The 16,408-nt window shown below is 44.6% G+C and overlaps 2 protein-coding genes across 9 annotated transcripts in view; both read left to right on the plus strand.

The window, feature by feature from the left end:
* Window positions 1-16,408, plus strand: part of LOC115842644 (centrosomal protein of 164 kDa) — a 71,346-nt gene that overhangs the window by 14,251 nt on the left and 40,687 nt on the right. For 7 of the 8 annotated variants that reach the window (XM_060304099.1, XM_060304107.1, XM_060304102.1 and 4 more), the window contains exon 5: window positions 9,688-9,892. In XM_060304099.1, coding sequence (XP_060160082.1) covers window positions 9,688-9,892 — 205 coding nt within the window. Of the gene's footprint in view, window positions 1-9,687; window positions 9,893-16,408 lie in introns of those variants that run through there. The other variant, XM_060304105.2, reaches the window with a different exon arrangement.
* LOC138842783 (uncharacterized) lies at window positions 9,900-16,402 on the plus strand. Its single transcript, XM_070046198.1, has one exon. It carries the CDS (start codon window positions 12,106-12,108, stop codon window positions 13,738-13,740), a length of 1,635 nt encoding a protein of 544 aa, XP_069902299.1. The 5' UTR covers window positions 9,900-12,105; the 3' UTR covers window positions 13,741-16,402.

Raw genomic sequence — 16,408 nt, forward strand, 5'->3', positions numbered from 1 at the left:
GTTTTTGTGCCAGTACCACATTGTCTTGCTTACTGTAGCTTTGTAGTATAGTCTGAAGTCAGGGAGTCTGATTCCTCCAGCTCCGTTTTGTCCCTCAAGACTGCTTTAGCTATTCGGGGTCTTTTGTGTCTCCATACAAATTTTGAGATGATTTATTCTAGTTCCTTAAAAAATGCCATTGGTAATTTGATAGGGATTGCATTGAATCTGTAGATTGCTTTGGGTAGTAGAGTCATTTTCACAATATTGATTCTTCCAATCCAAGAACATGGTATACCTCTCCATCTGTTGGTATCATCTTTAATTTCTTTCATCAGTGTCTTATAGTTTTCTGCATACAGGTCTTTTGTTTCCCTAGGTAGGTTTATTCCTAGGTATTTTATTCTTTCTGTTGCAATGGTAAATGGGAGTGTTTCCATAATTTATTTTTCAGATTTTTCATTAGTGTATAGGAATGCAAGAGGTTTCTGTGCCTTAATTTTGTATCTTGCAACTTTACCAAATTCATTGATTAGCTCTAGAGTTTTCTGGTGGCACTTTTAGGATTCTCTATGTATAGTATCATGTCATCTGCAAACACTGACAGTTTTACTTCTTCTTTTCCAGTCTGTATTCCTTTTATTTCTTTTTCTTCTCTGATTGTAGTGGCTGGGACTTCCAAAACTATGTTGAATAATAGTGGTGAGAGTGGATATCCTTGTCTTATTCTTCATCTTAGAGGAAATGGTTTCAGTTTTTCACCATTGAGAATGTTTGCTGTGGGTTTGTCATATATGGCCTTTATTATGTTGAGGTAGGTTCCCTCTATGCCCACTTTCTGGAGAGTTTTTTTTTATCATAAATGGGTGTTGAATTTTGTCAAAAGCTTTTTCTGCATCTATTGAGATGATCATATGGTTTTTCTCCTTCAGTTTGTTAATATGGTGTATCACATTGATTGATTTGCGTATATTGAAGAATCCTTGCATCCCTGGGATAAATCCCACTTGATCATGGTGTATGATCCTTTTAATGTGTTGTTGGATTCTGTTTGCTAGTAGTTTGTTGAGGATTTTTGCATCTATATTCATCAGTGATATTGGTCTGTAACTTTCTTTTTCTGTAGTAGCTTTGTCTGGTTTTGGTATCAGGATGATGGTGGCCTCATAGAATGAGTTTGGGAGTGTTCCTTCCTCTGCAATTTTTGGAAGAGTTTGAGAAGGATGGATGTTAGGTCTTCTCTGAATGTTTGATAGAATTAACCTGTGAAGCCATCTGGTCCTGGGCTTTTGTTTGTTGGAGATTTTCAGTCGCCGTTTCAATTTCATTACTTGTGATTGGTCTGTTCATAATTTCTATTTCTTCCTGGTTCAGTCTTGGAAGGTTATACCTTTCTAAGAATTTGTCCATTTCTTCCAGATTGTCCATTTTATTGTCATAGAGTTGCTTGTAGTAATCTCTCATGATCTTTTGTACTTCTGCAGTGTCAGTTATTACTTCTCCTTTTTCATTTCTAATTTTATTGGTTTGAGTCCTCTCCCTCTTTTTCTTGATCAGTCTGGCTAATGGTTTGTCAATTTTGTTTATCTTCTCAAAGAACCAGCTTTTAGTTTTATTGATCTTTGCTATTGTTTTCTTTGTTTCTATTTCATTTATTTCTGCTCTGATCTTGATGTTTTCTTTCCTTCTGCTAACTTTGGGTTTTGTTTGTTCTTCTTTCTCTAGTTCCTTTAGGTGTAAAGTTAGATTGTTTACTTGAGATTTTTCTTGTTTCTTGAGGTAGGCTTGTATAGCTCTAAACTTCCCTCTTAGAACTGCTTTTGCTGCATCCCATAGGTTTTGGATCGTCGTGTTTTCATTGTCATTTGTCTCTAGGTATTTTCTGATTTCCTTTTTGATTTCTTCAGTGATCTCTTGGTTATTTAGTAACGTATTGTTTAGCCTCCATGTGTTTGTGTTTTTTACGTTTTTTTCCCCTGTAATTCATTTCTAATCTCATAACATTGTGATCAGAAAAGATGCTTGATGTGATTTCAATTTTCTTAAATTTACTGTGGCCTGATTTGTGACCCAAGATGTGATCTATCCTGGAGAATGTTCCGTGCGCACTTGAGAAGAAAGTGTAATCTGCTGTTTTTGGATGGAATGTCCTATAAATATCAATTAAATCTATCTAATCTATGGTGTCATTTAAAGCTTCTGTTTCCTTTTTTATTTTCATTTTGGATGATCTGTCCATTGGTGTAAGTGAGGTATTAAAGTCCCCCACTGTTATTGTGTTACTGTCGATTTCCTCTTTTTTAGCTTTTAGCAGTTGCCTTAGGTATTGAGGTGCTCCTATGTTGGGTGCATATATATTTATAATTGTTATATCTTCTTCTTGGATTGATCACTTGATCATTATGTAGTGTCCTTCCTTGTCTCTTGTAACATTCTTTATTTTAAAGTCTATTTTATCTGATATGAGTATAGCTACTCCAGCTTTCTTTTGATTTCCATTTGCATGGAATATCTTTTTCCATCCCCTCACTTTCAGTCTGTATGTGTCCCTAGGTCTGAAGTGGGTCTCTTGTAGACAGCATATATATGGATCTTGTTTTTGTATCCATTCAGCAAGCCTGTGTCTTTTGGTTGGAGCATTTAATCCATTCACATTTAAGGTAATTATCGATATGTATGTTCCTATCACCATATTCTTAATTGTTTTGGGTTTGTTTTTGTAGATCCTTTTCTTCTCTTGTGTTTCCCACTTAGAGAAGTTTCTTTAGCATTTGTTGTAGAGCTGGTTGGTGGTGCTGAATTCTCTTAGCCTTTGCTTGTCTGTAAAGCTTTTGGTTTCTCCATCGAATCTGAATGAGATCCCTCCTGGGTAGAGTAATCTTGGTTGTAGTTTCTTCCCTTTCATCACTTTAAGTATATCATGCCACTTCCTTCTGGCTTGTGGAGTTTCTGCTGAGAAATCAGCTGGTAACCTCATGGGAGTTCCCTTGTATGTTATTTGTCATTTTTCCCTTGTTGCTTTCAATAGTTTTTCTTTAATTTTTGTCAGTTTGATTACTATGTGTCTTGGCGTGTTTCTCCTTGGATTTATCCTGCCTGGGACTTGCTGCACTTCCTGGACTTGGGTAGCTATTTCCTTTCCCATGTTAAGGAAGTTTTCGACTATAATCTCTTCAAATATTTCCTGTGGTCCTTTCTCTCTCTCTTCTCCTTCTGGGACCCCTATAATGTGAATGTTGTTGCATTTAATGTTGTCCCAGAGGTCTCTTAGGCTGTCTTCATTTCTTTTCATTCTTTTTTCTTTATTCTGTTCTGCAGCAGTGAATTCCACCATTCTGTCTTCTAGGTGACTTATCCATCCTTCTGCCTCAGTTATTCTGCTATTGATTCCTTCTAGTTTATTTTAGTTATTGTATTGTTCATCTCCGTTTGTTTGTTCTTTAGTTCTTCTAGGTCTTTGTTAAACATTTCTTGCATCTTCTCGATCTTTGCCTCCATTGTTTTTCCGAGGTCCTGGATCATTTTCACTATCATTATTCTGAATTCTTTTTCTGGAAGGTTGCCTATCTCCACTTCATTTAGTTGTTTTTCTGGGGTTTTATCTTGTTCCTTCATCTGGTACATAGCCCTCTGCCTTTTCATCTTGTCTGTCTTTCTGTGAATGTGGTTTTTGTTCCACAGGCTGCAGGAATGTAGTTCTTCTTGCTTCTGCCCTCTGGTGGATGAGGCTATCTAAGAGGCTTGATGGGAGGGACTGCTGGTGGGTAGAGCTGACTGTTGCTCTGGTGGGCAGAGCTCAGTAAAACTTTAATCCACTTTACTGTTGATGGGTGGGGCTGGGTTCCCTCCCTGTTGGTTGTTTTGCCTGAGGCAACCCAACACTGGAGCCTACCTGGGCTCTTTGGTGGGGCTAATGACAGACTCTGGGAGGGCTCACGCCAAGGAGTACTTCCCAGAACTTCTGCTGCCAGTGTCCTTGTCCCCATGATGAGCCACAGTGCCCCGTGCCCCCCCCCACCCCCGCCTCTGCAGGAGACCCTCCAACACTAGCAGGTAGGTCTGGTTCAGTCTCCCCTGGGGTCACTGTTCTTTCCCCTGGGTCCCGATGTGCACACTACTTTGTGTGTGCCCTCCAAGAGTGGAGTCTCTGTTTCCCCCAGTCTTGTCGAAGTCCTACAATCAAATCCCACTAGGCTTCAAAGACTGATTCTTTAGGAATTCCTCCTCCCGTTGCGGTATGCGGGCCTCTCACTGTTGTGGCCTCTCCCGTTGCGGAGCACAGGCTCCGGACACACAGGCTCAATGGCCACGGCACAGGGGCCCAGCCGCTCCGCTGCATGTGGGATCTTCCCGGACCAGGGCACGAACCCGTGTCCCCTGCATCGGCAGACGGACTCAACCACTGCGCCACCAGGGAAGCCCATCTTTTATAGTTTTTAGTGTACACATCTTGCTCATATTTTGTCACATTTATCTCTCTTCTTTTGATGCTTCTGTAAATGCTATCTTTTATTTATTTATTTTTATGTTATTGAAGTATAGTTGATTTACAATGTTGTGTTAATTTCTGCTGTACAGCAGTGTGATTCAGTTATAAATACATATACATTCTTTTCATATTCTTTTCCATTATGGTTTTTTTTGAAATGTCAATTTCCAATTGTTGATTGCCTTCATATAAAAATAAAATTGGTTTTTGTATACTGACCTTGTAGCCTGCAACCTTGCTAAACTTACTTATGTCAGTTCTTGTAGCTTTTTTGTAGATTCTATAGGATTTTCTACATAGATGGTATGTCTTCTGGGACATGTCCTTTCTAACCTGGATACCTTATGTTTCTATTTCTTGCCTTACTGCACTGACTGGAACCTCCAGTACAATTGAATAGAAGTGGTGACAATGGACATTTTGGCCTTGTTCCTGACCTTAAGGGGAAGCATTCAGTCTTTCACCGTTAAGTATGATGTTAGGTGATGTTAGCTGTAGGGTTTTCTAAATGCCATTTGTCAGGATGAGGAAGTTCCCTTGTATTCCTAGCTTGCTGAGAGTTTAAATCCAAAATGGATGTTGGATTTTATCAAATATTTTTTCTGTATCTATTGATAGAATCATATGATTTTTCTTTATTGGTCTGTTAATATGGTCAATTATATTGATTGGTTTTCAAATGTTAGACCGACCTTACATTCCTGGGATAAACTCTGCTTGGTAATGATTATATATTATTGGATTTGATTTTTTAAAAATTTTGTTAAGTACCTTTGCTCCAAAATGATAGCTTGAATGCAATGAGATGGATAGAGTTGGGTATTTTTTAAATTACTGATTTCCAATTTTATTTGTTCATTATATCTATTCTTTGTTACATGTTGAGAGTTCTTTTTGTTCAGTAAGTGATCCTGTTTATGTAAATGTTCTATGTGTGCTTGATAAGAATGTAGTCTCTCATTTTTGGATACAGCGTTCTTTTTTTTTTAAAATTAATTAATTAATTTGGTGCATCGGGTATTAGTTGCAGCCCGTGGGCTGCTTAGTTGCAGCAGGCGGGCTCCTTAGTTGTGGCATGCGAACTCTTAGTTGCGGCATGCACGTGGGATCTAGTTCCCTGACCAGGGATCGAACCCAGGCCTCCTAAATTGGGACCGCGGAGTCTTATCCACTGCGCCACCGGGGAAGTCCCCAAGGTTCTTTTTTTTATTAAAGTATAGTTGATGTATTACAATTTTTTGTTAGTTTCTGGTGTGCAGCAGAGTGATTCAGTTATATATATATATATATATATATATATACACACACACACACACATATATATAAGAATATATGATGAACCTAGGGCAGGACAGGAATAAAGACGCAGACTTAGAGAATGGACTTGAGGGCATGGGGAGGGGGAAGGGTAAGCTGAGACGAAGTGAGAGAGTAGCATTGACATATGTACACTACCAAATGTAAAATAGATAGCTAGTGGGAAGCAGCTGCATAGCGCAGGGAGATCAGCCTGGTGCTTTGTGACCACCTAGAGGGGTGGGATAGGGAGGGTGGGAGGGAGGTGCAAGAGGGAGGGGATATGGGGATATATGTATACATACAGCTGATTCACTTTGTTATACAGCAGAAACTAACACAGCATTGTAAAGCAATTATAGTCCAATAAAGATGTTAAAAAATATATTCTTTTTCATAATCTTTTCCATTATAGTTTATTACAGGATGTTGAATATAGTTCCCTGTGCTATACAGTAGGACCTTGTTTTTCATATATAGTAGTTTGTATCTGCTAATCCCAAACTCCTGATTTTTCCTTACCTCATCCCTTTCCCCTTTGGTAACCATAAATTTGTTTTCTGAGTCTGTGAGTCTGTTTCTGTTTTTGGATACAGGGTTCTTAAATGTCCTTTATATCAAGCATGCTAAATGTGTTTATCTTCCTGTGTCCTGAGTAATTGTTGTCTGGTCTCACTCTTTGTTTTTTTTTTTTGGCTGCACTGTGTGGCTTGTGGGATCTTAGTTTCCCCACCAGGAATTGAACCTGTGCCCCAGCAGTGAAAGCTCTGAGTTCAGGGAAATCCCTGGTCTCACACTTTTTTAAAAATTTTAAATTTATTTATTTATTTTTGTCTGCCTTGGGTCTTCGTTGCGGTGCGCGGGCTTCTCATTGCGGTGGCGTCTCTTGTTGCGGAGCACGGGCTCTAGGCGCACAGGCTTCAGTAGTTGTGGCACGCGGGCTCTAGAGTGCAGGCTCAGTAGTTGTGATGCACGGGATTAGTTGCCCCGAGGCATGTGGGATCTTTCGGACCAGGACTCCAACCCGGACCAGGACTCCAACCCGTGTCGCCTGCATTGGCAGGCGGATTCTTTACCACTGTGCTACCAGGGAAGTCCCTGGTCTCACACTTGAATAGTGGTTTAGTTGAGTACAGATTTGTCAACAGCTGTTTGACAATACTGTATACCATTATCTTCTGACCTCTGGGTTTGCTCGTAAGACATGTTTTTTGGTTTCATTAGTTGTTCCTTTGTAGGTAACCAACTTTTCCCCCCTCTGGTTGTTTTTATTATTTTGTTTTTAATCTCTGGTGTTCTGTAATTTCACAACAGTGTGTCTAGGTGTGGGTTCATTGTTATTTACTGTGTATAGGAATTGGAGTGCTTCCTTACTCTGAGGACTCATATATCTCTTCAATTTTGGAAAATTCTCAACCATTATCACTTCCTTTTCTACACCTCTTACTGGAAGTATATTGGACCTTGTTATTTGATCCTCCATGTCTCTTAACTTCTGTTTCATATTTGAAAAATCACTTTATAGTTTCCTTTAGCATATTTATTTCCCAATTCACTATTTGTTTCTTCTTCTGCATCAGATCTGGTTGTTTTTCATTTTGAATCTAATGACTACCAGTTCCTTCAAGCTCTCTTATGTTCTTTTCAATATGTCTAGGTTTTTTTAGAGTTCTGTTCTTTCATTATGGATTCTACTCCTTTATCCCTACAATAATTTTAAATATGGTTATTTTTAGCCTTCTTTTGATTGTTCTGCTCTCTCAGTTCTTCTTTTCATTGTATTACTGATTTGCTCTCGTGGCGAAATGTTTCCTCACGTTTCCTCTGTAATTAGTTATTGTGCATTTTGTGAATTCATCTTCTGCAGAGGTTATTTTCTGTGAGTGTCTCATTCCTAGGTTGTTGAGTGGCTTTACAATGGTTTCTGCCAAGGAGTTTTCAGTGGTTTAGGACTAAATTTGTCCATTAATTTTCTGACTTGGGGTTCCCTTACCACATTTCGGACTATATATCTACATGTGTCTTGGGGTTTCAGTTTTTCATTAAATTTTATTTTCCCCACCTAGAACCTGACATGTTTCCTTGCTGCTTCCATGACCTAGGTCCTTTTATTCATGGAGGGAACAGCCCGAAGGGCCCCAGACACACCTAGGGTCTCATTTCCAGTTCCTAAATTCACGAAGGCCTAAGGCCACATTTTGTTCTAAACTGGCATTAAAACCCAAGTTCCACAGGCCTATATCCAGGTCAGATACCAGTTTTGACCTGTCAGTTCATGCACTTATTATTCAGGTTTCATGTTTTCTTTTTGTTTCTGGCACCTGAGAATTTCTCTTTCCGTCTGGCTATGTGAATAGTGGTGCTGTGACCATTGGTGTACAAATGTCTGTTCGAATCCCTGCTTTCAATTCTTTTGGGTATGCCTCCAGAGGTGGAATTTCTGGTTCAAATGGTAATTCTATTTTTAATTTTTTGAGGAACTGTCATGCTGTGTTCACTATGGCTACACCATTTTCCATTCCCGCCAGTAGTGCACCAGGGTTCCAGTTTCTCTACATCCTTGCCAGCGCTTGTTATTTTCTGCTTTTTTTTTTTTTGGCCACGCCCTGCAGCATGTGAGATTTTAGTTCCCCAACCAGCGAACGAACCCGGGCCCTTAGCAGTGAGAGTCCTAACTGCTGGACCGCCAGGGAATACCCATATTTTCTGCTGTTTTGATAATAGCCATGCTAATGGGTGTGAAGTGACATTTCATTGTAGTTTTAATTTTCACTTCCCTAATCTTCAGTGGTGTTGAGCATCTTCTCATGTGCTTCTTGGTCATTTGTATGTCTTTTTATCTTTTACCTCTGATATTTTTCCTGTTTTACTGCATATTTTCTCTTTCATTTGAATTAAGATTGAGCTTGTCAGATTTCATAAGGAGCCTGATTGGGACTGTATTGGATTTATACATTAATTTGAGGATTAATGGCATGTTTACAGACTTGAATCTTTCTATTCAGGAACACTGGGTGTCTCTCCAATTGTTTTTTCTTCCCCTGAATTTTCAATAAAGCTTTATGAATATTTTGCACACTTTGGACTTATTCCTGGGTATTGCATCTTTCATATCGCAATATATGGATTATATTGCAATATATGGATTACTGATAATGGTGGGTGGGATGAATGGCTTATTTTAGACTTGTTCATGTTGAGACCTACCTTCTACATTATTTTCTTTTATTGTTGATTGACCCCACTAGCTTGGATTATCACCTCTTACGAGTTTAGAATCTTTTGCAAAATCAGAGCTATCACAACGCATATTTTTTCTTCAGATCATTTATGAAAATATTAAGCAAGTTCTATCCCAGAATTTATCTCCATGATACCATAGTGTTTGTATTTCTCCATCTAAAACAAAGTTTATTCCTACTCTAGTCTACCATGAATTCTCAGGAACCTTAACAATTAAACGTCTCCATCTAGAGAAGTCCTTAGGTATCCCAATCATTTGTTTCTATCTAAGGAAACTCTTTATTCTTAGCCAAATGGTACCCGTCAATTTTTATTTTTTTAATTTTGGCTGCACTGGGTCTTTGTTGTGGTGCGGGCTCTTCGTTGCAGCGCACGGGCTTCTCTCTAGTTGCGGCACGCGGGCTTGTTGCCCCGAGGCATGTGGGATCTTAGTTCCCTGACCAGGGATCGAACCCATGTCTCCTGCATTGGAAGGCGGATTCTTAACCACTGGACCATAAGGAAAGTCCCTACCCTTCAATTTTGTGTTAATCCTTTCCTCTCTTCTTTTCTCTCTCTCCCCTTCTCCCCAGAGTTCTTCCTTCTTCTCTGCCTCCTTGCCATTTGTCTTCTTCTTTTTTTTTTCCTGTGTAGCTTTGGACCTGAGCAGGGACTAACTTGTGACCTCTGCTCATCCCCAGCCAGGACATCACAGGTGATATTTACTATTTCAACTTTGCCAACGGGCAGTCCATGTGGGACCACCCCTGTGATGAGCACTATCGGAACTTGGTGATCCAAGAGCGGGGGAAACTGTCGACTCCTGGGGCCGTTAAGAAGAAAGAAAAGAAAAAGAAAAAGGAAAAGAAAGACAAGAAGGACAAAGAGACCTCCAAAAGCCCCCTGGTGAGTCAGTGGATCCAGCTCTCAGAGAGGCCAGGCCTGAAACCTGAGGGATGTCGGGAACCTCTAGCTGTTTACAGCTGGGAGGTTAAGAATAACAAAAGTAATATAGTAACTTTCTGATAGTGCCTCATCTGACTTATGCCTGTCTTCTGGCAAATTTTCCTTTTAGGCTTCTAGAAGTGGTTACTATCTCTAAGCAATTTCTTTTTCCCCCTTGGGAGGCACATATGACATAATAGGATGAGTGAGGGAGTGCCCTGCTGAGGATGGGGTTTTGCAGTGACGCCGTCTGCCCCTCTGGAGAGTTGGGGCCCAGGGAGCACTTGGTGGAGGCCAGAGAACCCAGAGGAGCGAGTGCCTCTCCTCTCCTTTCCGAGCCAGGCTTTCCTCGTGTGGGTTCATCATGTGTCTCGGTGGTGCAAATTCCTAGATGTCTGATGAGCCATAATTCAGTTGTCAGAACGTCAGTGCCTTCAAGATCCAGAAAGAAAAGCTTGAGGCTTTATCTGGCCCTGTGGATGGCCTTTGCTGCCATTTTCCTCGGTTCATGGTGGATAACTGACATTTGATTGCAGGGTCATCACCTTGGTCCCAAGTAGCTTTTTTACTCAGAGTTGAAAGTTATCTTTCCCATTATCATTCTATTTGTCCCTCCAGGTGTGAGGCAGGTGGGCCACATTGAGGAGAGGGAGGGACTTGGGAACCCAGTTTAGCCAAGTGGGGAACGCTGGGAATACCTTTTCAACCCTCTTAATGGTCGAGTTGATTTGCTCTCTTATTTATGGTCTTTATTTCCCACTGGTGCCTGGTGCTTACTTCTCAGGGAAGATTTCCTCCATCTTCCTTCTTTTGCAAGGTGTCAGTTCTGACATTGGATAGTTGCTGATGAATTTAGCTCTTTTAATCATTTCCAAGCTCTCCAGTTACTCCCCTCCACCCCAATATTACTAATCATGGTTCTGAGAAATAAGACAGCAAGTCCATTCTTCCAGGTGGAGAAAAGAGAACAGGTAATTTCCAAAGAGGCTGAATTTTCTAATGCCGTGTGTTTGAAAGGTAAAAGATGTATAATGGGCTTTCCACTAACCCCGGACTATTTTACATGATAATCGGCATCTGGGCAGACTCTGGCATGACTGAAGGTGAGAGAGGGAATGAAGTGAGGGTTCTGGGGTGGGGGATTGGGTAATAGACTGAGCTCTGGGTGTGTGACTGAGTTCCTGGAGCTCCCTGTTAAAAAGGATTCCTCCTGTGGCTTCAGGAGCTGAGGGCAGGTGGACTGCGCTGGGCTGCCAGTCTGGATCTTAGGGCTCAGGACAGGCGCCAACCAGTGTGTCCAGGGGCAGGCCTGACCAGGTGGGCGACCGGGCTCAGGTGGTTTGGGCTCTCTGCAGGAGAGCTGGGTGGAGTTTAGGGTGAATGCAGGATGTGGTTGATCTTTTATGGTTTTGTCTACCCCAAGATTCCTTGACTGTGTGGGCCTCTCTTGAGCAGTACCAACTCTTGCCTTTGGTAGAAGACCTAGTCCAGGTTCCCAAGGCTCGGTTCACTGCTTATGTTTCCCCTCTTGCCTCCCTTCTTAGACTCTTTCTGATAGTCCTTGATAAGGATGGTGGATTTTATGAAATTAACCAATCACAGAATTGAGAGCTTGATGGTACCTTTGGGGTAATCTAGTTGGTGATTTTCAGGCGTTTGTTAGCAATGGAACCCTGTCTTCACATCAGTTCTCCCATAGAGGGCCAGTGGATAAAGAAGAAGTGGAGCTGCTCTGGTTGAACCTGGGGGTGTGGGTCTTGGTGATGCCTGTTCCCCGTCACATGCCCACCATAGCAGCCCCCAAGGTACCAGGCGGAACCAATATGTGGGTTCCATGGCGCAAGGTTTGTAAGCCATTGACCTCATTGAACCTCCTCTTTATAGATAAGGAAACTAGGGCCCAGAAAACAACAAAGCTCAGGGAGTTTTTAGCTTTTCTTCCCTCATGGGTTTGTGTTTTTCTTTAAACGGAGGGTGGGTTTCTGCTAAGGGTTTGCCAAGGGCTAAGGTAGCAAGTAGAAATCAGAAGCGCTTTGTCTTAGTTTTCTCTGCCTGTTTATATACCCATCTAGGAAACACAGCCTGAGCAGGGACTTCTGCCTTCTTCCTCCTTTCTCCGTGGCCCATCCCCTCTCTCAGCACCTGGGCTGGCTGATCTGGACCTAGACCAAGAGATGCAGGCTAGAAGTGAGGGCTCCTTTAAGAAAGGGAAGAGCCCACGTATGCTGGCTGACATCCCTAGGTCTCTCACGGGCTCCCTGCCCAGCAAGCTACAGCCACTCTTCAAGGGCCAAGCTTCCCGAACCCACCAGATCTTTGCCGACGTGGAGAAAATCTTAGGCAGGGCCCCAGCCCACTGCAGGACAGAATTAGGTGATCAGCAGGGTCTGGAGAAGCCCCAGCAGGCGACAGAGAAAATCTACCTGGGGTTTTCAGACCCTGAAATAGAAGAGCTGGAAATGAGGACCAGAGAGCAGAAACCTGGCGCTTTGGGCCCTGACCACAGCAGGCCCTTCCGGAATGGGCAGGATGCGTTAGAGAGCAGGAGCCAGGCCTTGGTCCACTTGAAGTTTTTGGAAGCCCTCAAGGGCCTGCAGCTGAAAGGGGAGCAGCACAGCCATAACATGGCCAAGCGGAGCTCCACTGGCCCCGGGGGGGACAAGGGCCAGAGCCCCATTCCCTCACCATCCCCTGAGGAGGATCCCTCCCTGTCCCTTTGTTCTTCTGACCCCATGCTGCCTGCCAGGAAGAGCAAGCCGTTCTTGTTAGTCAGCAGCCCAGCTGAAGACCAGAGCTGGCAGGGCGTTTCTGGGGAAGAGGGCAGCATGGGCAGGGGCAGGAGGAGGAGAGAGCCCCCGGGATTGTGGATGGGACAGGTCTCCAAGCTTGTCCACAAGGACGCCCCTTGGGGCAGCAAGAAAATAGAGCCCGAAGACCCTGAGGCTCCAGGGGCCTCAGCCATAGGTCCATCTCAGGGGCTCTTGCTAATACCCCCCGATACCCTGGTCTCAGAACCAGCCCAGAGCGCCCCTGCAGTCGCCTCGCAGGCCCCTCGAGGGTCTCCTGCCAGTGAGAAGACACCACCCCCAGGCTCTCTGGAGCCCCCTGCAGAGGACAGGAGGCTGGGCAGGTTTGGGCCTGACTTGGAGAGTAGCAGCAGCAGCCTGGCCTCTCACCTGGGCTCTGAGGTCCTGGGGGAGGTGACCAACTTCCCGTGGGACCTGCAGAGCTCACGGGGATCTGAGCGGGGTGCGGGTCAGTCAGGCCCCGGACCCAGCGAGCAGCACCCCAGCCCCTTCCTGGCGCCCCAGTTGTCCCACATGCAGAGCTCTGCCGAGGAGCAGTCAGAGAGTGAAGACTACTCTGAGGACCAGAGGTTCTACCAGCACATCCTGCAGATGTTCAAGCTCTCCAGGCGGCTGGAGGGCCCGGGGCCGCCCGAGAGCGCGCGGGACAGGCCGTGCAGAGACCTTGCCAGCGTGGTCTGCCGCCTGGCAGCTGAGTCTTCCAGGATGTCTAGTGAGGGCGAGCACGAGGCCATCAGAGCCATGAGCTCCCAGTTTCTGTCTTGGGGGCCAGAGACGCGGGAGCATCCTCAGAAGGTGGCCGGCGCCCCGGCTGGGCAGGAGGCCTCTCAGCAAGCTCGTTTCCAGCCAAGCAGCAGCCCCCTCAGGCAGGGGCTGGTCAAGCTGAGTTCCAGCAGAGGGCTTGCTACAGAGCCAGGCAAGATGCAGCTTCTCAACCAGGTAGGCTTCTTAGAGAGCACGGCCTTCAGGCTCAGTGAACTCGGCAGGGAGGGAGCAGGTTGAGCTGACACCCTAACACAGCCAGCAGGTCTGCTTTCCTGTTATCTGTCCTCCCTTGGTAACTATTGATCCCTTAACCACCCAGGATGGCCATCTTGTGGGATGACATGCAGTTCCTGTTTCTTCTGTCCCATCACCTGCAAGATAGGGGCTGAGGGTATCTAGACTTCCCTTCCCTTGACCTAACTGTACTTCGTGGGTGGTTCACATGCTCTGACGATGCTCAGTTTTGAGGGTGAGCAAGGTGGCACTTATCCTGGCACTCATGCAAGATACAGGTACTGTCCCAGGATTTGGGAAGCATTCCCCATCAGCTGGTTATGAAGAGGTCCTCCCAAGTAGACACCCTACCCCCAGCCTCTGAACTTAGTCCCTTCTGGGAATCACACAGAACTAGAGTTAACACTGTCATGAGAGGCTGAAGCCCAGGCTCTCTCTGCCGTTCAGTGAGCTGCTTCTGCTCCTTGCTTCCCAGCGTTTCCAGAACCATGTGAATAATCTGTGTCAGGCTTGTGCTGACCACGTGATCCTTCACTTCCTCCCCTCTTGGGATCTACCAAAGGGTTGTGCTTGCCCTGTCATTCCAACTCCTTTTCCCTTTAAAGAGTCACCACTAGCTTCATTCAGAAGTCAGATTGGATCCCAGACCACCGCGGGGGTCGATCTGCATTTCCCCGGCTATTCTTTGGCTGTTGCCCAGCCGTGGCTTTACCCAGTTGTTACCTCGGTTCCTAATTGCTGGCGTGCCCTGGTTCTCTGTTAGCTCTAATAACTACTGTAGCACTATAAATATCAGATAAGCTTCAGATTATCCTGACAGTTTTAATTAGCCCAATGGCAGCAAGTTTATCCTCTCTGAAGGACAACGCCACGCACAGCCCATAGTGCGTGATCAGCTAGGAGCCAGGGATGTATAATTTCCCTACTAACCGCTGATTTGGTAAAGGCCTGGGAGAACAAAGCCCTCAGCGGGTCTGTCTCCCTCCCTCAGGCCCCCAGCACGTTAGCAAATTAGCCATGTTAGGAGTCTGTAATATTCCATAAATATAGTATGGGAAGAATTTTACTCGCTGATCCACTGGGCTGGCTGCGGGGAGCAGGCTGGGTTTGCTAACAGTTCACCTCAGAGCGGATTTCCTGGGCTCCTTTTCTGCCATAGCCAGGAGGCAGTGTACAATACTGGCTTAGAGATTGCCCTGCGTTCCGGTCCCACGTCTGCCCTCATTGCAGGCCCTATGATTTGGGGCAGGGGTCTTGACCTCACCAGTCTCCGTTTGCTCTTGTGGGGACTGTGGCCTCAGATGGTTTTGACAGTGAAATGAGACAGGTGCTTACCCCGGTGCCCAGGGCTCAGGCAAAGTTGGCCAATTTTTTTATTATCAGCTCCTTTTCTGCCTAACGAAGATACCCTGCAACAGGCCAGGTGACTGGGAACCTACAAAGGTTTGGGAGGGGGTCTCGTGTCACCTTTCAGATAAGCATCTGATGCCCTTCCCATGCAGAAATGGGTCGTGTTCAGAGCCCACCCGATGGTCTGGCCCCAGGCCCAGCTGCGGGTGAGAAGATGGGCCACCTGAACTCTGCCTGACCGCCTCAGGTTCCCCTTTCTCTCTTCAGTCCCCATGGAATTAGAAAGGAATGGAATTTTTGTGTTGTTTTATATACAATTTAAATTTGAGGATATTTAAAGAGCTGTTTGTAAACTGTCCCCAGAATGCTATCCTGCCTCGGCTTCTAAGCCCAGACTCTTGTGATGTGAATCCCTGTAATGATAGCAATTCCACAGCGCTGGTGTAGCCCTGGGCCACGCACACATGCTCCTTGCTGTCAGTATCTCATTTGAATTTCTCAACAAACATTCTTAAGTAGCAAGACACACATCATCTCTGTCTTGCAGATGAGTAAACTGAGAATCCAAGAGTCCGTGAGCGACCCAACGTCTCACAAATTCTGCCACCCAGTTGGTTTCTCTCCCCAGTCCTCACTGGTACAAAGCCTTCGTTTGGCCATCCCAAGAACAGGGCAAAGGAGGGGCCTGCACAGTCCTCTGGCGAGGCTCCCCCCAGCCCCTTTCCTCATCAGTGGAGAGCGGAAAGAGAGTTCTTTTGTTGCTCATGTGTATTTTTCATAGTTAATATTTATTTTAATGGAAGTAATACATGCCCATGTTATTAAACAATGTCAAGTCGAGCCAAAAGGCATAGAACGAAATATAGCAGTTCTCGGGTGTGGGTACCCCTCCCCAGAGGCAACGGCTCTCTTCCAGTGTTTGCTTCCATATTTGTAAATAATATGCTTAGACTGCTTTTTCTTGATTCATCCGTTTTCAACTTTATCTATTGAGACTTCTCATGCTGGTAGATGAGGCTTTTGTCTCTTCTCCCCCCAACCCCCCAACTTCCTCTGTGGCTTCGGAGGGAGAGCAGAGTCCTCTGCAGCATCTGCCAGATGTGAAAGAACCATTTGCTGAGAGACAGGCCCAGAGTTACGAGGATCAGGAAGCCAGCCCGTGATTCTCACACGGCTGGCACGATGGTAATTTCTGGATGTTGTGTTTCATTAGCAGCCTCCGAACGGAGGCGGTTTAAATTTGAGCGGGCAGGATTTAGATGTTTTATTTTTATATCCATCTCCACACTCTCAGAGCCCTGTGGTTTCTTGGGTTTGTAAC

Source organism: Globicephala melas, chromosome 8 (genome assembly GCF_963455315.2).
Source record: "Globicephala melas chromosome 8, mGloMel1.2, whole genome shotgun sequence".
In the NCBI taxonomy this organism is placed as follows: Eukaryota; Metazoa; Chordata; class Mammalia; order Artiodactyla; family Delphinidae; genus Globicephala; species Globicephala melas.